This window comes from Dicentrarchus labrax, unplaced genomic scaffold, assembly GCF_905237075.1.
Source record: "Dicentrarchus labrax unplaced genomic scaffold, dlabrax2021, whole genome shotgun sequence".
Classification (NCBI taxonomy): domain Eukaryota; kingdom Metazoa; phylum Chordata; class Actinopteri; family Moronidae; genus Dicentrarchus; species Dicentrarchus labrax.
Window position 1 is genome coordinate 13,515,348 of NW_026136715.1, and position 25,408 is coordinate 13,540,755.

Consider the following 25,408-nt stretch of genomic DNA (forward strand, 5'->3'; position numbering starts at 1 on the left):
TTTGTGTGGCAGCTTAATTATTATGTAAGGTACTAGCTCGAACTCATGTAGCCGTGTGCATATGAGCAAAAAAAAAAAAAAAAAAACTAATCCTCCATGCCGTGGTCGTAGTAGAGTTGTCCGGGCGTCCGTGTCCGGTGCTGTGTCAGTCACATGCCCAACCACCGTTTTACTCGTGCCACCCGTGGAAATGCAATGCGGTCAACTTCATAGTTTGTTCGTTAGGTGGGCAGCATGTTGAACTGTGTGAGAGGGGCTCGTATGGACAAATGTTATCATGAAAATCACGCTATTGTTCGTTTGGGTGGTGACTCGAGTTTTCTCTTCTCGGCAACAGCTGGCTACCAACTCAGAAGTAAGTGCACAGGTTTGAGGCCGGTAGGAAGTGAAGCGTTTTCCTGTTTGTTACTTTATGTTACAATTTATTATTCAATATTTCTTTCTTTGTCAGTGTGGTTTGACAAGTAGCCATACAGCTGCCTAAACTTGGAGCGTGCCGGCCAGTTGTGAGACTTCCATGTTAATGCCATTGATGTCTGGTATCTGTAGCCAAAGCGTCAGTAGTAGCAAGCTAACATGTTTGTGTGAGACACAGTTCAAAGTCTTTTTGATTTAATTTGATTCATCGCCATTGAGTTTTCACGGTAAATAAATGCACAGTTGTTGTGTCAAAAGTATTCCCGGGATTGGTGCTTCCATTGCAGGCACACACACACACATATATATAGGCTAAATTCATTGTCTCAAACAATGATGGATAAGGGATTGACAGCTATGTTATGACTGACAAGTAGATTTAACCAATCTCTCAGTTGCATCCTGTGCAGTGACTCCCAGCACCCAATCCTCTTGGATTAGAGGAGGGATTATGATTTGGATTTGCCTCCTCTTTACAGACAGTCCCCAATATCTGGTCCATCATGGACTGGGTTGTGCTTACTTTGATTTCCTGAGGACATTTTTTTTTGTACAGCTATTTGCTTCAAAGACAACAAATTACCGAATATTGTTTATGGTATAGACACATAGTATAATATTTTCTATAGTGATTTTATCCTATTATGGGCACAGTTTTATTATGCTGTACTTTCCAATTATGATTTAGCCTAAATTCCGAAGGGCCTATTTTTATTCGAAGCCTAAGGTACCGGTATGTCTTCAGCCCTGATAAAGTCTAACGATGAGCTTTGGAAGTGCCCCAGAGGGATTGCAGATAATACAGACTGGTCTTCCAATTCCCTTTGCAATCTGCCATGGCCATAGCCAATTACATTATTTTGTCCCTGTTTCCTTTAGCCTTGAGCAGGCGTTAGAGTCCATGTGTTATAATGGCAGATTGAGTGCTGTCCATGGTGCTGAATTTGTCAAGCTGGTCACTCCTTTTTTTTTCCTTCCTTCACCATCTACTGCGGTGACTGTGGCTGTGTGAGGTGTTTTATACATCATGAGGGAAGAATCTTGTAGTATGCTACACACCTAATGACATTTATCTCGTCACTCTCACAACCACAAATAAGGAGGAGAAAGCGTTACAGAGTGCTGTAGTAATAGTGAGAAAACTGGTGGTCATCAGTGGTCCCCAGCCCTGCTGCTGTGGACCCACAGTCTTGCTCATTGCCCATCTCCAAAGCTCTGCACACATCTGATTAGCGGAGGCAGAGGTGAGCTGGTGCCTTTCAGCTTTTGATCAGCCACACCTGAGCAGGGAAAGATTAAAAAGAAAAAAGAAAAAAAAGCTAGCCCAAGAGCAGGCTTCTAAACCACTGCACTAAATCAAGAATATAGTTGTGAAGTACTAAATGTCTGCCTGTAACTGGTTCTCTGGATTATTCAGTGCAACACATTATGATATTTGGTCTTTTAAGTCTAAAAGATCTTAATTATTTAGTTTTACCATAAACTGTAGGGCTGGTTAGTGAACATAAAATTGGTTTTGAGATAGTTTCTGATTGAAATCATAATTCTGTCTATTTTAGATTATGTTATGTTTACACAGCATTTGACATTTGATAAGTTCTGAATATCGTAAAGAGAAAAGGTTTTTGGAGAAAAACATGTCTACAGTATATTGCTGAAAGCATAGTAACCCTAACCCTTCAGTATGAAACTGTGTATAAACTGTACAATAGTATATAGTATAGTAGATAACCAGCCTATGAACCATGTAGTAATTCTGCTTGTTTATTTCTTTTTAATATGACATTAAAATCCTCTCAATGTTTGTTCCTTTTTACCTGTCTAGAATCCATTATGTCCTACACTGTAGCTGAAACCACAAGACCCCTGCCCTGTGTGTCTGGAAGCCCTCTAGCCAACAGTCAGTGCCACTTTCTTCTGATAGGACTAAAAAAGCCTCAAGCCCTAAACAATCAGGGATGGACAGGTAAAAACTGAGAGGCCGAGAGGCGGCCTTTATTCTCAAACTCGTTATTCATCCTGGTTCTGTAGAGGGACATGAAAATATTCCTGACCTTAACAGTTTCCCCTCAGAAGTTGACTTTTGCCATATAAAAAAATGCCTTTAAACATCAGAGCCAAGCCCTCGCAGAGCAAGCTGTCTGCTGGCTCAAAGAGTAGTGGGCACACTGATGGCAACACATCTCATTCACGCTTTTCCAGATCCCCCAAACAGGGGAAAGGCAAACAGGCCGTAAGCTCAGCACCAGGCTCCCGCTCAGGGCTAGAACCAGGCTCTGTGTCAGGGGGTGTGCCTGCACCAGCGACTAAATCGGCTGTTAGTCAAGGGTCGGTGTCAAGGCCAGGTTCGAAGATCAAACCTGGTACAGCAGCAGACAAAGGAGTAACTCGTGGCTCAGCAACAGCGCCGGGGGGTAAAACCCTGTCTATGGAAAACATCCAGTCTTTGAGTGCGGCCTATGCCACTTCAGGCACAATGTACCCCAGTGAGCGGGATTCCTTGGAACCCTCTGGTGGTTATCCAAAAGGCACCATGACACTAGGCAGGAGCACCAGCCGCTCCTCCTACACTAACCGGACAACAGCCATGGGCAGCAGCCCAAACATCACCTCCTATGGGCTGCATCACCCGTCGGACCCCTATGGAGACCAAACCTCGCAACCTGCTGGGACTTCCAGTCTCCGGTGCCAGTCTGGGAGACATGCGCAGGCACTGGATTCGACTGGGCGAGGAGATGTTTCCACGTTTGATCTCCAGGCTCAGCTGAGGGGTCTGCAGAGAGAGAATGACAACCTGAGGAGAGAACTAGATGAAGGGAGGGATGGAAGGACGGGCCCCAGCGTGAACAATGTCAACTTCTGGAGCCCAGATGTGAAAAAAGACAAGGGGGTTAGGCGGGAGGAGGGTGTGCGGACCTCAGTTCTGAAGGACCAGTACAGGACTAACCAAGAGGATTTGCAGGTGAGAAAAAGTGACAAATTAAAGAGCTTGTTTAAAAAATGCAGTATTTCCACCTAAATGTCTTTGAGCAAAACACAAGCGGTTTCATCCACTGCCTGTTTATTGCATCAAATGCTCAACACCTTCAGTATTCAACAGTAAGTCACTGTAACATCAAGTCATAAACGTTGGAAATCTTATTTTGAAAAAAAACTCTTTGATTTGTCCGCTCACACGTCACACTTTTTGTGTTGACCCGTCAATCTCCTCCGCACATCGTACCTCTCACGTCATACCTTTTGTTCCTGTCTTCAAGGTTGCATAAAAATGCTTCTGTGCAGTTCATTTGTAAAGATGTTTGCCAGGCTCAGTGCTGTCTGTGTTTCCATGGGAACGTGCCATAGCGGTGGCCATTCTTAAGTGTTAGCCAGATTCGAAAAAAGCTCACAGCTACTCCTGAAGGGACGGTGACCAGTCTGTCCTACGCCACCTCTCCCTGGAGTCTGTCCCACTCAGTCTGAGGCATTAGCCATCTGTCCGTCTCACTGCATAGCTACTATATAGCTGCTCTTTCATTATATATCTTTTGGTTTCTTATTTTGGCAGCCCTCTGTTTCTCCATTTGTCTGTGTGGCATTTCACTTCCTTGTGTGTCTGTGGTTGTATGGTGGGGAGAAATAGGTGTTTCCCTGGAGGAAAATACCTGAAAGTCTGTATAAGATATATTTCATCCTGTTCAGAGAAGTATTCGTACTATACAGCTCGTGCAGTCTCTATTGACTCTGTTTGTTTCTCTCTTGCTCTTCATCACTCTCACACAAGCATGCAAAAACTTTAATCATGTCTGCGCTCTTCCATCGGACTCCTCCCCCTTGTAACCAAGGAGCCACCTCTGCATTTGTATTTATAGCTTTTTCATCTCACATTGTCATACAGTGTGAGGACACTGTGACACACACACACACCCACACATGCACTGACTTTCTTCTGATTTTAAAACCAAACATAATAAAAACAGAACATTTGAAAATGTATACAGAGTAATAATCATTTCTGTATAGCTTTATAAAGTTGCGGTAAATAAATGTTTATCAAAAATGCTTCCTTAACAAACAAAATTGTATGCTAAAATAGGTACACATTAAAAGATACACACTACTTTTGTCACCTACAAAGAGATTTCAGTAAGGTTTATAGACAATAAATGTGTTTGCCGCAGGACTACTGATGTTGAGATTCTGATGTCTGTAGCATTAAAATGGAGACACTCAATGTTACCTGTCTCTGTGTATCTGCAGGCTTGTCCCGACTTGGCCCGGTCTGTGATAGATGGATGTGTTTGTCTCTGTTCTGCTCCTTCAGGCGACAGACACATACAACTAGTGTATGACTGTTTCTTCAATTGTTGGCTTATTTGTCTCTACCACAGCAATACACTCTACTGTCTTTTTACCATCATGCTTTTCTTCTTTTATTTTTGTTTATCTAATTAAACCACTTACAGTACCTTATCTGTAGATATATGATCTCATAACCCTTTATGGACCTTATGAGAATGAAAGCATAGGTGTAGAGATTGCTTGTGTTTTATACTAACTAAGAATTTGTTAATTTTTATTAATCATCATTTAAAACCTTGGGGAACAGAGGCATCGGAAAAGCCGCCATAAGACAAATAAAACTCTGTACAAGGCTCTAAATTAACAGCATATGTAGCAAGATCAATAAAAGGTTTATACTGAAAACTGTTGTGACATACACCCCCTAGTGTTGTGTCCAATTTTAGTGTTTGTAGTCATTCAGTTGCTGCTGTATCCAAGTAAGTCAGTTTACTCTTACACTCTCTCCTCACGCTTTCTTACAGACACACACACCTAGTGCTAGCTCAGGCCCAGCTGATAATTATTGCATCTCTGTTGGCAGTAATGATTCATCGTTAAATTGATACCAACCCCTTTTTGTCTCCCAGCTTTCACCATAAGTTTCTCTCAATGTTTGCAGCCGTATCATATAAAATCAGATAAAAGCCCACTTTCTTTCAAGTACTTGTTTATTTTGAGAACGCAAATCTATACCTCATGCAGAAAATGTTATTGTAACTGTTATCTGCCGTCACCTCACTCTCTTATCACCACTATCCACCAGATGATCACTTTTCTCCCCTTTTTCCTCTCCATTTCTCCAGTTTTTTGCCCTCTGAGACACTCTGGGAAGAGTTCAGTCTGACAAGAGAACTTTGTTATTAGCATAAAGTGTCACCTTTTCTCTCAGCTGCAATGACCAGACTTGTCCCCTAACCATCTGCTTGTTTGGTGTGTGTGTGTGTGTGTGTGTGTGTGTGTGTGTGTGTGTGTGTGTGTGTGTGTGTGTGTGTGTGTGTGTGTGTGTGTGTGTGTGTGTGTACACTTGTACATATGTATTTGTGTCTACAGTCTTGGTTGTGTGTTTGTGCAGAGGATTGTCCACCCACACTGACTTAATATTCAGTGCTATCTTGTTGCATTGATTATCCGTGTTCACCCTCGTCTTCCTCCTACATCTCAACTCTGTGTCCTTGGCGCTCCCCACCTTCTGGACTCAAGCAGTGGAGTAAGAAAATTTGAGGAATAATTAGTAATATCTCCACAAAGAGGGAAAGATTAGACATTTAACTTCCATTAAGTGTTTGTGTCAATGAATCCTTCACATGTGTTCTGTTGAGTAAGATTTCTGTTTTTTCCTTTTGTTTGATTTCCTTACAGCCTTTTCTCACCATGCTCAGTCAATCACAAGAATGCTCTGTGTCCATGGTTTCAGCCACAGAGTGAATTTCCATTTGCAAGTCAAGAAAGCTGAGAGCTGTGGATGTAAATTAGCATATTGTATTCTGAATGACTTTGCAGTCATGGCAGTAATGTTGCTTAAGTTATAGCTGTTGTCCAGAGCAACACTCTACTGGAGCCTGTTTGTGTCACTTAATAATCAATTGTTCAAGTTAATCCCATAAAAATTAATTCAAGGCAAAAATCTTCCCAGGGCTTTTAAATGTAACAGGGAATGTTTTTAAGATAGTGCACATGACATTTAAAATTTTCTGTTCAATATGATGATTCAGCCAAGAAACAGTGTGGGAAATGTACTCACCAATAGATAAAAATGAATCATTGTTTAAACAGTTTTCCAACAGTTTTGCTTACTAATGTAATTTATTATGGTCTGAACTTTTTGATTATTCTGTTTTATTTGTCTGGCCACTAGTTTGCCAATTTCTTAATTATGTCCCCAATTAATTTATTGGTCAGTTTATTTATTAAATTGATTATTAAGTGACACAGTTGGGCCCCTGGAACAACATCATCTTTTGTCCCATCCTTTCCCCCTTTGACATTGAACTCTGCAAATAAAGCCAACTCACTTTTGCTTCTGTGTGGTCTCCCTGTGTTGTGAAAAGAAATACCGCCCCCTGGTGGTGTAACCATCAATCAACAGCTTAAAGTTATCTACATAGTGGTTTGATATTTAGGGTATATATTTTGTTCTATCTGCTTTCTATTTTGGCTTTATGCATGTGTCTGTCTTTCTTATGTTACATCTCTCTGCTGCAGCCTGGGGATATCAGAAGAAACAAGGTCTGTCTTTTGTTCCCCCAACATGTAGTTTTTTATATGTGTTTGTCATCATGTGTGTTGTGTGCTTTTCCAATCATTTGGCGCCTGATCGTTCTCTCTCTCTGTAGCAACTTCCGTTGACAGTTCAGGAGCTTCAGGAGGAGCTAAGGGCTCACAGGGAGATGAACAGTCGCCTGCAACAACAGCGACAGCAGGGGAACTCTGGCTCTTATCGAGAACTCCATACGGACCAGGACCACAGGGGGGGGCTCAGCCCTGGCCACAGCCCCAGACAAAGCCCCAGCAACCTGCACAGTCCTGGACCAAAGAACAGCCCGAGAGCCAGCCCATCCAACACCTATAATCCGAGGCAACAGGAAGCTGATGTCATCATTCACAGCCCTGGTTATGGCTGTAACACTGCAGCAGCTACGATTAGAATCAGCCCAGCCAACACCCTTCAGCCTGGGCGGAGGAACAGCCCAAATCAGCCCATCTTCAGTCCCAGCCATGGTCCGGTGGTAGCACCCAGCTCTGGTTCACTCCGACCCTGCAGCCCCTGCCTGGTGCCTGGGTGTGACGGCTTTTCTTCATCTTCCCCTCTGGATCCATCAGAGGAGAATTTCTTCCGGATGCAGTCGGAGCATGAGCGGCAGGCCAAGGAGCTGTTCCTGCTCAGGAAGACCATGGAGGAGATGGAAATGAGAATTGACTCTCAGAAACAGACGCTGGGTGCCCGGGACGAGAGCATCCAGAGGCTGCTGGAGATGCTTCAAGGCCAAGGCCAAAGTCAAGGCCAAAGTCAAGGCCAAAGTCAAGGCCAAAGTCAAGGCCAAAGCCAAGGTCAAGGTCAGGGACACTGGGGTCGGGGGCAACGGACAGGCATCATAACCATGGCGGCACAGGAGGCAGAGGCGCAGCTGGAGAACATGCATGTCAGAGAGGTGTGTTTTTCATCCCAGGGGTAAATGTTTATGTGTCTGAATTATTTATCTAGTGTCAAAGTGATTTTAACAGCAGGGCTGAGCAGTATGTCGATTATTATTTATCATCTTTCACTTTGATAGGATCATGGCAGTTTTTTTATATTGCGATTCATATTACATGATTTGTTGCCCATTAACAATTCAGAGCAATCACTATGAGTTTACCCATTGTTGTAGAATTAGACTTAGCATCATACAGTGTAGTGCATGGTGGCTAGTCAAAAACATTAAGATATCATGTGATTTTTGAAACCAAAGAGATATTGTTATTTATATTAATGGTTGCAATGATATATTTTTTCCATGTCGTACTCTCATGTCGTATGTTTAATTGTTTGTGTGTGAGTGTGTGTGTGTGTGTGTGCGCGCCTAAGAGTGTGTCTGTATTATGTAGAGTGTGGGAGCAGAAAGCAGCTCAGCAGGTCTTATCAATGGGCCAGATTAACATACGGAGAGCTCTAAGCCTGTGTTCAGCCATACAGTTTTACAATCTGACTCAGTTGGTATGTGTGTGTGTCTGTTTTTGTGTGTCTGTTTTTGTGTGTGTGTGTGTGTGTGTGTGTGTGTGTGTGTGTGTGTGTGTGTGTGTGTGTGTGTGTGTTCCTGGGTGGCAGTTTCTCGTATGCCCCCTTTTTTGTGCGTTGTTCATAGCATTTGGCAGTTATTTTACACCATGTGGCATGCACTGAGCTTTTTGTACAGTGGAATTAAAAAATAATTGCAGCCCATCAAAAATCAGTGGTTATAATATGAGCAAATGTACTTGGTATTGGTATGCTCAGACCTCACTCTTTCCTGTTTTTTATGTCTTCCTCAGAGACTCAATTTTATTGATTGACTACTTAAAATTACTAGCCCTCCAGTGAGTGGTCGTATAACACCGGCGTCTCCATATTCTCTGCCAGGAGAGCTTGTAGTGTTCTGCTCTGTGCTCCTCACTCCTGCCTTGTTTATTTTTAACTCCTAAATCTTCTTAGCCTTTAATTTCTCTACCTCTCCTGTCGTGTGTGTGTGTGTGTGTGTGTGTGTGTGTGTGTGTGTGTGTGTGTTTTTTGTGTGTGTGTGTGTGTGTGTGTGTGTGTGTGTGTGTGTGTGTGTGTGTGTTGTATGTCTGCCTTTGCTATTGTTTGTGCCATGATGTTCTTGTTTTTCTGTCTATGTGTTGTTTGTCTGCTTCTATGTCTGCCGTGCCCAGTCAGAATGATTGTGTGTATGTGTGTTTGTCTGTTTGTGTATGTGAGCATGCGTGCACATCTGGGGCCTGTCGGCTTAGCGTTCCTAGCAAGGACACTCCCTCGCAGGGCTGCCGGTGGCTGATGGGATATCCACCCATGCCGGGTGTTTGGTCACTGTGATGATTTTGTCAGAGGGGAGCGTGGGCGTTTCAGCCCATGCTAATGCAACCACTGCTGTGCATGTTTGTACTTGTGCATGTGTGTGTGTCTGTGTGTAATGTATGGGACCTAACCATGCTGTGTGTGTAAGAGGTGAGTACCTGTTCACACACACTCTGTGTGCTGTGCTATTTTTAACTGCTTGACAGCTTAACACATACTGTGGGTGTAATGGAGGAGGAGGGGTGATTGGGTCTGAGAGGTGAGGGGAGAGGGAGAGATGGGAGAAGGGAGTGTTTTTCTTAGGTAGAAAAACAGGCTGTGTTTGTCTGAATATTAATGTATGATTAATGAGGAAAAACACTCTGACCGCCCTGATTGAAAAGAGAGGCGATTGTTGTTCTTTCGTTTTTTTCCTTCGTGTCCTTCTGGCCTCCTCTCCTCTGAGGTTGAGATGGGGTGATGGAGTCTCTGTATGTGTGTATATATACGTATATATACATATATACGTATATATATATATACAAGCATATGCAGACGCCAACACACACACATACACAGGGCTGAACTGATTACAGCTACAGTGAATTATTCAGTTTTTAAGCCAAACTAAAAGCCTGGCTTAAAAGTGAAACAAACTGATTTGTAGGTAGTACCACACTCAATGTTCATATGCTGTAAAGCTATTTGAATTGCTATTTGTTGTTGTAATTTTATTGTGTGGATTATATGTACATCAGATGGTAAGAGGTTTGTTTAACAGATCCATAAGTAATATTATAAACATTAACATTTTCTAAATGTTGTTTACAGCATAGTGGTGAAGAATAGCCAAGTTAGTCTGACAGTTCCATGCAGTTATAGTCGGTGTGGAATTTGGGTGTTAAAGGTTAGGCTGAATACAGATTAATAGAAGGATCTCTACGCACTTATAAGAAGCAGCCTACTTCCTGTGAAGGCCTCTCTTTGTTTGTGTGTCAGACTGGTAATTTAGCCTTGTGCTTGCACTTGTCATGGTTAGTGAAGGCAAGCCGGTGATGGTGGTGCAGCTATTGCCTCTATTAGGGGGCACTACTTTTAGTTCTTTTGATTAGCTCCAGAGGAAACCAGCCCAACTGCCTTTCATTACTGTGCCCATTACTCTCCTTTAAATGACCCAGCTTGTTTAGCTTGAGCTGGGATAATAAAAGCCTCCATTTTCAGTTCACCTCTGCTTTTATTTATCCTTCAAACATGGCTGAGGGTTGGCATGGGGGCCTTTCTTGGTATTCATTGCTGGTTTAAAGAGAAATGATCACCTTAAATGTTTATATTATAAAAAACACATTTTATATAAGGAAGGTTTAGGACATGGTTGTGAAAATGTATGAACCTATGATGCTAATCAGATAACTGAGTAAGGGTCAATAGAAAAAAAAAAAAAAATATGTATATATATTTGTCTTTCTCTTTCTGTGGCACCACTCAGGACTCTTACAGATAGTAGATTTTAAGTTACTTTAACAAGCTGTCTGTCTTTATTTGTGTTTGATATGCTGGTGTGCAGTATGTATGGCTATAGCTCTCCATCATTCAACTGTCACATTGTCCTAGCTGCACGGACCCCGGCATAGAAACACTGGAACATCAATGTCAGCCTATTCACTTGGCTCTTGATTACACTTAAATGTTCAACATCAGCATCTTTTGTTATAATAGTGTGGAAGCCATGCATTAAGCAGAAGTAGTAGTTTGAGTTCTTATCAAACATAATATAATGTGTACTGGCAAATACAATAATATTCGCAGTACTAGTAATGTCCACAAAGTGGCAGTGTTCTATCAGAATTTAACTACTTTGGCGACTCCATGCACTAACTGCGTGTTAAGTTATGTGTGATGGCACACACATACATACACACACATGCTGAGAGGCATAAATCTGGGCCTAATCGTCTCTCCCCAGCCCCCAGGTCCCTGTAGACCCAATAATAACAGCTGCACCACTGGTCTGTTCCTGCCCAGCCCTGACCTGCTGCCAAGGGCGTGCACACACACATGCACACGCTCACTGTGAGATTTTTAACTTTGGAGATGGCATATCTACTTTCATACATATCGTACTGCAGATTTCTTATGGTCCTCAGGGGCACTGGATAGAGTCAGGGCCCCTACTGTACATGAAGACATCTCACTCAGTATTGGATCAGTACGACTGAGAATGTAGCGTCGCTCTTGTGTTGAGAACGTAAGGGCAAAGTACTTATGGCTTCCCTGTTTTTCTATAGTATGACTGCTTCAGAAGTCCTGCTGCTGTTTTTGGCAGGCCCTCTCTGTCTGCCCTGGCATCCTCTCTCAGACATTGATGAAACTTCAGAAATGTAGCAAGCTTTTTAAAACTCTCCAGTGCCAGCATGTTGAGGAGAAGTGGAAGTTCATGTCAGCAAATCTGTCTTTTTTGTAATCTCTTTCCAACTTTTTCTTTTTGCTTAGTTTCTCATGCCACCAGCCCATCAGCTGCAACATTTTCACGTCTTCTCCTCGCTCCTTAGTCATCTGCCTTTCTGTCTGTGTATGTCTGTCTGCCCATCAACATTTCCCACTCTCTTTCTTTCTCCCTTGACCGATATGCTATCTGTTGTGGTAATTGGTGAAAAACCTGTCCTGGGTGGGGCTTTTTAGGATTTAATTCTTGATTGGTGATACTTTCAGCCTCGTCTAATGAAGCCCCTCTGAACTAACATTAGAAGACCACTGTACCACTATACCACCAGCAAACACTCACTCACACACACACAAACACACACACCAATGCTCCCTTCTCCCCACCACACCCCGGGCACCACATACCACGCTCTGTTGATCTCCCAGAATGTTTGAGCGGAAAAGTTTATCGGGACAAAATTACACCCCTCAAACCTTCTCCTCACCCCCTCCCTGTTTCTCTGCAAGGCTCTCCCTCTGATATTCCCTTTGTCTTTTCAAACTGCTTCTCTTAAGCCATTGAGCTGATAGACGGACATTTTTAACACTTGTGGCAAGCAAATGTGTTTCCTTTTTCTCTCTGATGGATAAGGGATGGGAATGTGATTGATGAATGTGTGTGTGTGTGTGTGTGTGTGTGTGTGTGTGTGTGTGTGTGTGTGTGTGTGTGTATGTGTGAGTGTGTGTGTGTGCGTGTGTGTGTGTGTGTGTTTCCATGTAGGATCTGTGCATGTTCTAGTCTGCGCATGGCACATATGACAGCATTGCCTTTAGGCTAGAATTGAACCTTTTGACCGTATCCTTCATTCAGGATGCCGGCACTTATTGCTATAGTGTTACGTTTGATCCTATTCATTCCATATGCTCGGTCCTCTGACACATGTGGAGCAGAGAAGACCGTCTTTGATGACATGCTCTCTTGCATGACTTAATTTCCCCCATTGTACTCTTAACTGTACTCTAACCATTTGTTGATAAGGAGTTATTACAGACACTCTCTCCGCGGGATGGATATTTACTTGAATGAGCACAGGGAGACAAAAAGACAAGCATACCCTCACTTTGACACATTAATACACATATGGTGAGTAGAAGATTAGGATTGTGGCAGCAGTGGGCATGCCAGTCTGTGGGAGGCATGCTCTGACAGCAGTAATCCCTCCTTATCCACAACTGAAGAGGATAAGGCCCTTGTCACCTCTCATTTCTGGGGGAACTGGGAAGAATGGGAAATAATAGTGACCTGTTGCCTCTCCCTTTTTGTCTGTTAATGCTTTTCTAGTCTTTTACATCCCCTGACTGACTGATGAACTGCCTTGATATGAATACCCAATCTCTATGTGGTTTCTGTCTGATTTGATGGCTTTTCATTACCCACTGATTGTCATTTTTCCAGTATTGGTGTTATAGTACTGCAGTTTTCAGTGTCATTCAAACTTGTTCATTTGCTACATTATATACATATACATATACATATACATACATTAGGCTTTAGTCATTGCATGGGTATGTGCGTGTCTGTGGTTTTGTGATCCTATCTAGCCCAATTGGTATTCCATGTGCATTTTTACAACCTCTATTGAGGGAAAATCCACGTTTGTCCCTGTCCAGCAGCTGTCGATACCATAATCATGCAGCAGTGGCAGGCAGTCCTCACTCTTCTCACCTACCTTGCAGTAAATAGATTTGTTTGTTATGAAGCCTATGTTTTGTCACCTGCAGCTGAGTCTATGAACCCTTTTTTTAATTCCATTCGGCGCAGCATGCGTTACAGCAGTGTGCAATCCAGTGCAATAGTCCTGCAATTAACCCTCTGTGAAGCTGGAAGTGGTAGCCCGAAGCTTTGATGAGCCTGTGGGTCACAAGCCTGTGGTTCAATAAAGATACCTCTGGGCTGGGATTGAAAGAGCAGCGTATGCCACCACCGAGGTGCCCTTAAGCAAGGGCCACTCCCTCTTTACCACAACAGAGGTGCCCCTAACCCCAAACGGCTCCAGTGGAGCCACTTGGTGGTCAGCAGAACAGACAGTGGTTGGCCTGGGAGGCTTATGGGTGTGAATGTGTGTGGCTGTGTGGGTGTGAGTAGGGAGTTTGTGACAAAGAGAACATTGCTTTCAAAAGCAATACTCCCTGGTTAAATAAAGTGCAGCAGTAAAGGTGATGTTTGGCATCTCAGCTCAAGTTTTGAATTCTAATTATATAATTTGAAATGCTTTCAATTTATTGCAGGACTCTGTATAGTTGAAAATATTCTTTGTTTCGAATACTCATACTCACAGGTTTTTATGTTCAACAAGTACGTTCAACTTGTTGTGTGACGATATGAGTGTTTGTGTGTATGTGTGTTCCCATTAGCTTGAATTGTAGGTCAGAGCTACCATTAATTATTGATAGAAGAAGTGTAGCGCATGAGCTGGCAGAAAGTGTTGCTAAGCAAGAGCTTTAGCATGCCAGAGACATCTGCGAGAGAGACAGAGATAACAAGTGAGAAACAGAAAGATAGAGACTGAGAGAATTATAGAGACAGATTCATATGACCTATAGCTGAGTATGTCTCCTACCTACTAACAAACAGAGACAGAAGACTAGAGAGCAGAGAAAATAGACACCAGAGTCAGCAGCTAGAGACGGAAAGAAGTCCTCGGAAGAGGATCAAACGGGGACCGTCTCGAGATCATAGGAAAAGTTTTTTTTCTTCTTGCAAAACAAGGATTTCTAAGGATGCACAGTAGAGGATAACCTTGCTATATTTAACAAAAGATATTAAAAAGGTGGTAAAAAATAGATAGAAACTGGGGCTGGTCAGACTGATCAGTGTATCTTATCTGGAGCTGTGGGTGGTAGAAAGTGCTAAAGATGATGAGCCGCCAGGCTTATTTTTACCGGGTCCCTCCCCAGGAGCTTCATCGCCGGAACCAGCTCCAGGCTGATCCGGCCAAGACAAGGGCTCTGCAGACTGTCATTGATATGAAGGTAGGATTTACAGCGGATCAACGAGATCCATGTGCTTCATGGGGAGTCTATTGCTGTAATAGATCAGTTCTCAGCTTCATAAATTATGTTGTTTTTTTACTGTTTATAACACCAGCTGCAGAGAATGTGTTTGCCAAACAGCTAGTTTAAACTGTGGTAGGTGTTGTGATAGAAATTAAAGTATTATATTGTGATCTTGGGTCTTGAGCAGTGTAGTGCTCTTCAGTTGCAGCATGTTGTCTGGTTCAGTCTGATATCAGCTTCACACCAACACAACTTTAATTATTGATGAATACTGCTGTACTGCGAGCAGTAGTAGATCTGGATCTAAATGCAGACACAAACATACATGCACAAACAATCTAAGAAACATTGTCTTATTGTTGCCTCGTGTCTGTATGGCAGCCATGCCCAAGTAAAGGCCATTACTGGCCCATGCCGAGTTGAGCACTTATTCAATTTGTTTCAAATGTCACATATGGAAGCTTTCACTCTCATCTCAGCCCTTTGAAGTCGTTAGAGCTGTGAAAAATGCAGTTGACTCCACATGTGTCTGCGTGCGCACCCACCCACGCACACTCACACACACTCACACACACACACACACACACACACACACACATTTAGAGTTCGTTCAGCAAACGCTTGTTCGAAAAGTGGTTCCTTTACAGCAAAACCACAGTTATTTTTCACACATACTTTGTGATTTGTCTGCCTATTAACAAACTGCACATGTGCTAGCCTGGGATGCCCACAGTGTTGTAAATGCATGAAAGAGGCCCAATTAAATCTGACTGCCTTAATTAGAAACGGCCAAACAAACATTGCCAGAAGGATTAGACATATGAAGGAGAACGGTCCTCTTTTGGTGATGTTGATGTTGAGGAGGAGATGTTTACCTGCGCTGTGGCTTTTTAAAGACCCTCCTGTGTTTATGTTGCTGAGTATCGATGTATCTGTGTTAGAGTGTGTAACGTCCATCACTGTTTGTTTCAGTGTCCACGATGTCTGTGTGGTTGCTTGTCTCTAAGTGGCGTGTATTTCCGTTTTGTGATTGCAGAACACCAACCCCCCTTTCTGTTTTGATCCTGACGTTATCTGGCAGGTACAGTAATGAGTGTTCACCTCTTGATCCTTCTGTCAACTCAACATGGGCTACAAATATACAGTGTTGGTGTTTTCCTCCTATCCCTATCATAAAGTCTTCCTGGGTTGGAATACAGCACCGTCACATACAGTAGTTCATGTTTTAGTGGTTTTGAGGCCCAGCTTTTCTTACATGTATTCTTATTGCACTGAATGTTGTTTTTGATATCACCCTCTGCGTTTTCTTTGGGTTTGCCTCGTTTCTCTTCCTCTGGCTGATGTTTTTCTCTAACAGATAGCAATCAGTTATCAAAGATATAGTGTAGCTTATACCACAGATTGAGTTAATGTGAATCAATGGAAATGATTGAATAGCATAGTCTGTGTGTGGGAATGTTTGTATTGTGTGTGTATGTGTATGCTTTGGGTAAGGTGGAGGGATTGCCCTAGATGCCTGAATGCCCCACCTCGACTTTTTTCTGGGTCTACATTAAAAGTCTACCTCCTTTCATAGACTCTTTATGTCTTGGCGTCTGTCGGTGTGTTTTGTGTACCTTCCTGTTTGGTTGGTCAACGTGTATTTGTGTGCTTAGGATGGTATATGCAGCACCGTGTGCTAGGCAGGGCTGATGTCAGAGGATGTAATAGAGGTCAGATGCTTACATGTTGCCTGTGGTTTGTGCTGATGGCATCATGCAATCTGCTTCCATTTATTCAATTACTTTTCTCATCTCTTCCAAGGTTTAGCATTTAACGTATGTCTGAACCCATGCAGCTAAACAACCTCAGGACCTGTCCATGACAGACCATTCCATTCCCTCCTTGATACGACAAAGAAAAAACATCCTGGCTGCACACAACTGTCTTCCTAGATATTTGCCCTGTTTTACCAATCAGAAATAGGGGTACACATTAATAGGTTATAATCTAGATACAGGTACAGGAGGGCTTCTGTGAATATGAATGTCTGTTAGTGCTGTTTTAGTTAAATATTTTTCAAAGGAACCCAGACAGATATTGCATTGGGTTAAGCTACCACTTCACTTCATCAGAACTGATGGTCGGATGGTCAGATAGCTTCGGAAACCCACTCCCCACACACCTTTTCAATGTCCAAATTGAAGAGGCTGTGTCTGACAATTCCTTTAACTTCCTATAAACCAACAATCACTCACTTTACACCGTGATTGGCCAGCTGTGTGGAGGTGACAAAGGTTAGAACTTCTCCCTTAAGCTCTCTTTTTGCATTCTTTGCACAGCTCTTTCTCTCACTTCTCATGTGAACAGATTCTGTGACAGATGATTTTTTTGTTAACCTGCTCTCTCCTTGTATTTGTACTTTTTTGCATGACATTATAGAGAGATAAATTGATAGATCAATAGGTAGATTGTTATCTAAACAATAGTGAGACAGGTAAGCCCTTATTAAAGTTCAGAGCCTAATATACAAAGTCAGATCTTCGCTGACTCTTTGCCTGCCTACTGTTGCTGGTGCAGGACACCAAGATCTCTTCTCTGGAGAGGAACATCAGAGACTTAGAGGATGAGGTCCAGATGTTAAAGACCAGCGGCCTGCTGCACCCTGACGACAGGCAGGATGAGCTCAAGCAGGTGGAGGTCTACAAGAGCCATTCTAAATTCATGAAGACAAAGGTAGAATGTCTCTGCATGTCACCCGAGACAACTTCACTGTGGATGACCTGACTGTGATGCATGTTTGCCTTAAAGAATCAATTACAACTGTGTGAGAACCTGTTATGTGCATGTTGCATGTCACCATTTCATACTCATGGAGAAGCAAGCAAATATGTGGAGAAATCTTAAAGCTAAACTGCATTTTACAGTATGTTGTGTCTTTTGGCAGCTTTATATCAGCCTCCCGTGTTGCATGGAGACCAAGAACTCCTACACTTATAAACATATTTGTTATTTCATATTTACAGAGAGGTTCTATAAAGAGTTTTCTTTTTTCTTTCTTTTTTTCCCCATGAAATGCTTGTGTGTCTTATCTACTTTGCCTGTGTGATGACCAAGCATTTTGCTGCTCTCCTATCTGTGACTGATGGCAGTTCTGTGGGAGCAAACTCAAGCCCTATCGGCTTACAGTGCACCGTGTCTGCTTACTATCCTACCTTTAGCTGGCAGGAAGACCTTTAGAAAGGCCTGACTAACATTTCTCTGTCCCAGGCCGTATACTGGTTTATTCATTGGGACACAAGCAGTGCACAGACTGACATGCACACATTGGAACAAGTACATGAGCATATGTACAGGAGCCATGTCAAAAAAAATAAATGCAGTTTCAAGTTTCACAGAGTTTCTTGCTGAGTGTCCATGATGGCTGAGGCCCATGAGTAGCGCTCCATGTGAAAATGTTTCTCTTTGGTTCATTAATGGTGCTCTTTGTCGGGCCCATTTGTCATTGCATCGGGGAAGTTCCTGATGCAATCATAAAAGAGATGTTTTTATGAATGGGGCCCTGACAGATGAATGTGAGCTTACAACGACAGAGGAAGTAGCTCTCTCCTCACCCATACTGACCTGGGATGATATGCATCACAGCGATGGCCCTGGCTCGCTCTCCCATGTCTCATCTTTCTGCGTAACACAGAAAGACACCATGCACATGGATATGCACAGGCACACAGATTCATTCTATATCCTTGAAGTGTTTGGGGTCCCTCTCTTTCAGCAGTAGTGGCGACTGGTGTTGAGGTGAGACGGTGATAAGAGAAACCAGCGAGGACAGCATCCCTGTCCTCTCTGGTTTCCTCTTTTGGCTTTGATTTACTCAAACACAAGAAAGCAGCTTCCGAGAACTTGAAAATGTGTTCAAGTATGATAAGTAGGCATTAGAGCAGGTTCATTTATTTATCCAGATAATCGTAGCAGAACTTCACCGAGTGTAACGTTCTGAAGCCTCAGCTGTGTGGTTGAGGAGTCTGTGGAGGACTGTGGAGGAGACAGCTAGGAAAACGGTTCTTAAGTTTCCCATCTGGCTGTGTGCTGTAGTTTAGTGGCTTGCTGTCTTTCTTGTCTTTGTGTCACTGTAGGAGCAGGCCATGTCTCCATGTGTGTCTTCCATCAGAAAAGCTCCCAACTTCCTCCTCCCCACCCAACAGCCCTGGATCACAGAACAAGCAGAAGTACCCCTCTCATGAGTCTCTCTCCTCTCTCATTTATTTTATTCATTTTCTTTATCATATTATTTTTAGTCCACTCCCTTTTTCTTTCCCTGTCTTGCTATCCTCTCTCCAATTCTCACCTCTCCGATCATGTCTCACACTGTCTCTTTTTGAATCCATCTCACTTGGCCCCCAACGTCTCCTATTATTCAGTCCCCCTCTTCCCTGCTCTCTTCTGCTCTTTCTTTCTGTGAGTGAGGGTTGATTGGCCAAGCTCTGGTCCAGTCAGAATCCTCCTGTTATGAGGTGAACCCTGCTCACACAATTAGAGAAATCTCTCTTTCGAATCAGCTTTGTGCAATTTTGGCACCAGTAGACAGATGACAATCTTCTGCACATAGCTAGCCTCAGCACAGAAACCTCCCTCTGTTAGTGCATTTGATTTCCTCTGTGGCTTTCTGTCCTGTTCCGCATGACCTTCCTTAAAACTGTAATCTGTCAGCTATGTGAGTGTAATATTGGTCCCCATAACTGAGACAGCTGCCTGCATGTATTTGTCACCCTTTGGCTGTTTGGCTTGGTGTGTCCAAAGAGTAGACAGTAGGCCTGGGACTCCCCTGAGTGAAGACAGATAATGTAGGGCTGGGTGATAATTCAATATAGTCATGTATTGTTTCTCCAAATAAATCAGATCATGACACATTAGACATATTTAGATATTATAGTTTGCAGTTTCATGTCTAAATGATAAATTATCAAAAATGTATTTTTAACTAAACGTGTCACAGAATGACAAATATTTTTATATTTTATTTTTATTTTTATGTGTTAATGAAGAATTTACATTGTTTACGATGTGATTTTGAATTTATGAGGTAGCTATCATGCTATTAATTAATTAATAATCCATATTACCCACTCCTATATTAAACAGCATGTTTAAGCTTATTTCTGCATTCAAAGCAATGTCTGCATTCAAAACTCTTGTTTGCTTTGAAAGTGTGGGGTCAAATTCAGTAATATACAACAGCAACCCATGATTGATTGATGTGTTTGTGCAGGAGATGTGTATGTGGTTTGTGCATGTGCATGTGTGCTTGCTTGAGAAAAAAAATATTCTTCTCACTTTGAAAGTTTCTGTTGTCTGCAAGTATATCAATTCACTCAATGATGATTAAAAAGGTTTTCATAACAAATGTGTGGCTGTGTTTCTGTGATTGTCAGATAGAGACGCTGAAGCAGGAGCTGAACAGGAAGGAGTCAGAGATGCAGGCCCTGCAGACCAAACTAGAAACACTGACCAATCAGAACTCAGACTGCAAGCAACACATCGAGGTGCTAAAGGAGTCGCTCAGCGCTAAGGAGCAACGCGCCAATACGCTGCAAACAGAGGTCAGCATACACACGCACACACACACACACACACACACACACACACACACACACACACACACATACAGGGACAGATGTACAAAATCCACACATATAAACACATACAAATACACCCACATAGATGCAAACACTCCACACATGATGCACTGAGCTAACCCAGCTTCCTGGAAACCACTTGTAAAAATACAGTGTCAGATGGATGAGGCTGTCTGAAAGTGAAGATGTCTGTAAATCAAAATTAGTAGGAAGGGCTGAAATATGTTACGGTTGTTTTAACAACTGTACGTATGTTTTTTGTGGTATTACAGCTATTAATAAGTTGATTCCCTTTTGTTGTGTTTCCTGTTATACTCATCCTTTTTGGCTTTTAGTCCTTTGTTTGCTTGCTTTTATGTTTTGCTAATTCATTAAAAACAACAGGTTTTTGCAGTCCAGGAAGAAAATTAGCAGTTTGGATAACACTGGCACATTTACAGTGATGATAATCAATATGCACTGATCTTGGAGAAATAGCCTTTATGACCATCTTGCATGCACAAACACATATGAGATGACAGAGGTCATCATAACCACACATGTGCAAGCCATACAATGCATCTGTTCTCAGATACAAAACATCAGAGATCTAAAAGAAAATGTGTACATAATCCTGTTGCTCAACCTCGGTTTCTCTCTGTTTCTGTTTCTCTAATGGACATTTAGGTGGGTGGAAAAAATGTCTATGCGTGTGGCTCCTTTAGTCCACAAGTGGGCTTGTATGTGTGGGTGGGTCAGTCAGAAGGCTGGAGAAATCTGGCAGCTTTTTCTTTTTCATCTTTGAAGTTTCTAAACGCTGTGGTTCGAATGATTTTATCACTGCTGTTAGCGATGGAGGCGGGCTGAATGAAGAGCAATGGAGGTGTGTATGTGTGTGGGGTGGGGGGCGGAGGCGGAGAGCATTTAGCATTTTTCTCCATCACTCTCTAGACTTGGAACTGATACTTTAGATCTCTTTGTGTTAGGCAGTTGCGAGCAGCCTGCTAACTATGTCCACTCATCATTACAGGAAGCAATTTGGGCCAAAATTAGGCCTAATTGTCCATACATGTGCAAGGAATTCTGGCCCTCGCAGTTAGCTGAATACATCATACTTAAAGGAATTAGTTTTCAGTGGGTGGTTTTGTGTGTGTAGATGTTTTTGTTTGTGTGTCCTACTGAAATGGCATGGAAAGAAATGGGTTTGTGTGCATGTGTGTCCTTTTGCCATAGGTGTAACTTTGTGGTGAGACTGGTAAAAATGTCACCCCCTGTAATTTATGATTTATCTGCCAAATTCCTTGTCTCTTTTGTTCACACTTTCGACACATTATGGTCAGCTATTTAGTCATCTGACTTGCTAAAACCTCTCACCATGGCTAATATTTTCTAACTGTATTTATATTGAGTAGAGGGCAACTATTAGCAATGATGCACTGTAACATAGATGTCTAAGGCTGGTCATACAGCCAATGCAAACTGTCCAAACTTCAATTGGCAACACATTACATGTGGACACATTATTCAGTAAAAGGGTATGAGCGCAACCCAACGTTACTGCTACAGTGCAAATCACAGCTGAAGCATATCTCTCTCCAAATACAGGTCAGGATGTCAATTTAAGTGCCAAAGGGTCACATGTCATATCATGCCATTAAAACATAGCATTCTTGTTGCTGATTTGTTGTGTCTCTGCCAAAGCTGAAAAGAAAATGATGCCCATGAGTAGACAGGTGGTGTGTTTGTATCTGTGTCTGTTAATATAACACAGATATATATATATATATATATATATATATATATATATATGTTTGTACATTAACATGTAGGTGCATGACAGGGGAATTATATATAATTGACTGTAATTCTCCTAACACTGGGCACAACACTGGGCACATCACTGGGCTCTGTAGTCTATCTTCTACATTTCTCATAGGCTACTGCAGCGGGCTGTAATCAGATCCGACAGTCTTGATCACCTCAAACACACACACACACACACACACACACACACAAACACATACACTGTCAGTGCTGACTGCTGGACTCTCATCTCCAGTCTCAAGTCGTTTTTTTCCTGCTATTGAAGTGGCATTTTCCCCCGCTTAGGAAAGGCTAGGGTTTCGTGGACTAAGTGGGCAAACCAGAGGATGAGTAAAGATATTGAGTGCGCTTGAAGCCAGCCATGGCCCTGCATTCCTTTACTGTCTGTCAATCATTCAGCTCGAAAGCACAGCCATTCTCACAAGATCTCCCTTCTCACCTCATTCCTTCCATCCACTCATATTATTACTTCATCTCCCTTGAGCAGTTTATTTCTACGTCTCATTTAAAATTCCTCAAGAGCCCAAGATTTCCTACTACTGGGACTACTGGCCCATCATATGTATGTGTGTGTGTGTGTGCGCCAGGTGGGTCTCATGATGAATGACACTGATTGGTACAGTAGTCCACTCCCCCTGAGACAGACTGGTGTCTCCCAGACCTGAGGAGCAGCTTCATCTCACAGACATTTGTCTCTAAAAGCAATTCACATCAGGATGGGACTAAAAAGGGACCGGTCCCCAAACAGAGCAAGCACTGTGAGTAGGGAATGAGAAAATGGAAGTGTATTTATTTGTCAGTCAAAGTTAAGGACAGCTTCTAAATGGGCGTGATTGAATACGTCTCCAGATAACTGGAAAATGTGGAAAATAATGAGTGTGTGCAGCATTGTGATCCTGCTGCTCATGTCTGTGGAAACGTAACCCTTTAATACAGTATGTGTATGTGTCTTTCCTGCCCCGATCAGGACAATGCAGGGCTGTAACTATACACCAGCAGATCAGGTAACCTATCAGAGACCTTCCTGCATATTTAACCTGCCAGCGACAAAGGCCCAGGCCACAACCCCAGATGAAAAGGGGCTTGCATGTGCTTTGACTTTGTTTAGTTTACTTTGAGAACATAGTTTTGAATATTAACATTAAACTATAAGAGGCATGTGGGCCTGCTTATTGGTTTTAGCTATCCCTACCTGTGATGATGTGCTAAGGTGCACATTGATTTAGAGTTACTGTACATGGGCAAAATGGGTTTTTGCTGTCTTTTGTTGTCTGATCTGATTTTGTGATTCCAGGACAAAGTAACATCCCTTCAGAATCAGGTTTTATTTGCTCAAGAAGACCATGTTTGCATAGTATGTAAACAAAACAAAACAAAAATATATATATAAATAATGCAAAACTGTGAGTTGGTGTTGTGGGTTGTGTTGTAGAGCCACATAACCATCCTCAAGCCATGCATAACAGTAAATAACAGTAAATGCATATAACTTATGCATGCATACTATACTATATATATGACAAAAAGAGGCTTTATTTTTTCATAAGTGAAATTTTGGCATACATACACATATGGTTAATGCAGTGCATGGTTATTGTCATTTTAGCAACGAAGAGCACGTACGTGTACTGTATACATGGAATGACAAGAAAGATTCTAGCTGTGGAGTTTTTTGAGCCTGTGCGTCTTCATTTGCTACCCTGCTTCGACGTTACTATTGTGTTCCTGCTCCTTCTCTCTGTTGGATCCTGCTACTCACTTTCAGCAAAACGTAGGCCCTGTGTGCTGTGGCTCACTGGTTAAAAGGTATTACAGAGATTCATGTGGAAATACTTGACATACAGAGAGTCCTAGCACAAATAATTTTTTGGCATTCTCAGTGTGACCTATTACTGTCTGTCTTCTTTTGCGGTTACTCTAAATCCTTAATCTGAGTTATTACCTTCATTTTTTTAATGCAACAAATCACTTTGTATTTAATGTCTTTGGCAGATATTAGTTAAGGTTTTCACATTGTGAAGGTCAGTATGCTTTGATTTACATTCTCCTCACTTGAGTCGAGCATTTTGCAGGTGGTCATTTAGCCACACAGGGGAAATCTAGACCTGAAGCAGGTTCAAGGCGCTTAAGTCAAAGTCTGAATCAGGCACATAAATATTACAGTAATATAACATTTGAGATTTGTTCCTCACTAAATGCCAACAGACGTGTTAGTAGCAGCACGCCTTTAATGCTCATTTTGCGATGTGGCAACATGTCTGTGTTTACAAAGAACGGTCTGTGGTGTTTCAGTTTAACTTTCTCAGATGTGACCTCAAACATCTTGTGTTCTCTTTCATCACCAGCTTTTGCAGTGTGTCTGCCAGAAGACCTCCACTGAGTTTTGATTTTGAGGTTGAGGTGTAATGACTTGAAGAAGATATAAATGACTCAAAAATGACTTTCTAACATCAACCATAGCGACGGTGATGAATAGGCAAAACAAGAGGAAAATAAAAAAAGAATCTGGAGCAGGAGAGGGAAAGAATCGGGGGATAGATGGAGCGATAGCAGGAAGTTAGAAGTGAGAGAATAGAGTTGCTTGATGGATGGAAGGCTGTGGGCTTTTGTCAGTGAGTGATGCGATGGTACGGTGTGCTGTGGTCCCTGATGGACTATTTTTGTTGATCTTTCCTTGTTCTCTTTGCTGATTGATGGTTCATATAGGTAGTGAGGCAGAGGAAAGATGTGGTCTCAACCTGGCTACACTCTGCCCTGCACTCTCCCCCTGCTGTGTTCTCACTCTCCGTCTTTCTTTCTGCCTCATTCCCTTTCGCTCCCGCCGTCCATATTTTCTCTTCTCTCATACTATCTGCCTCCATCTGTCTTTCAGACAGCCTAATTCTCCTTTTTCTCTGTCCATTCTCATCCCTAATCTGTTTGAACCACTGCAAGACAAAGCACATGAATAGGTGGGGCTACAGACAACAGCAAGCCATTGAAAAAGTTCCTGACCACTAATTATCAGCTTCACATTTAAACCCTGGGCCTGTTGTGATGAGTTCTGACCATTGCAGACCAGATATGAAATGACCTCATCTGAACTTGACTGACCACGGTCACCACTCTCAGACCCAACAGCAGGCTTCTGGGTTCCTGGGGTGGTGCGGTTTGGGATGCAGTGTGAGTAGCAAAGCGTCCTGGCCCCCCAGAACAAACATGGCACTGTCCAAAATAAAGCCCCCTTGAGTTCTTCAGAGGCCATGTGGAAAAGTCATAAAGCGAA

General features: G+C 42.5%; 1 protein-coding gene across 1 annotated transcript in view; it reads left to right on the forward strand.

The window, feature by feature from the left end:
• The first annotated feature begins 125 nt into the window (after window positions 1–125).
• The window catches only part of LOC127377893 (ERC protein 2-like), a 151,195-nt gene continuing 125,912 nt past the window's right edge, over window positions 126–25,408 (forward strand). Inside the window, exons 1-8 of the mRNA XM_051426193.1 lie at window positions 126–355; window positions 2,243–3,379; window positions 6,943–6,966; window positions 7,074–7,889; window positions 15,762–15,806; window positions 17,285–17,440; window positions 18,841–18,933; window positions 20,137–20,304. Coding sequence (XP_051282153.1) covers window positions 2,516–3,379; window positions 6,943–6,966; window positions 7,074–7,889; window positions 15,762–15,806; window positions 17,285–17,440; window positions 18,841–18,933; window positions 20,137–20,304 — 2,166 coding nt within the window. The 5' untranslated portion in view covers window positions 126–355; window positions 2,243–2,515. The remainder of the gene's footprint in view (window positions 356–2,242; window positions 3,380–6,942; window positions 6,967–7,073; window positions 7,890–15,761; window positions 15,807–17,284; window positions 17,441–18,840; window positions 18,934–20,136; window positions 20,305–25,408) is intronic.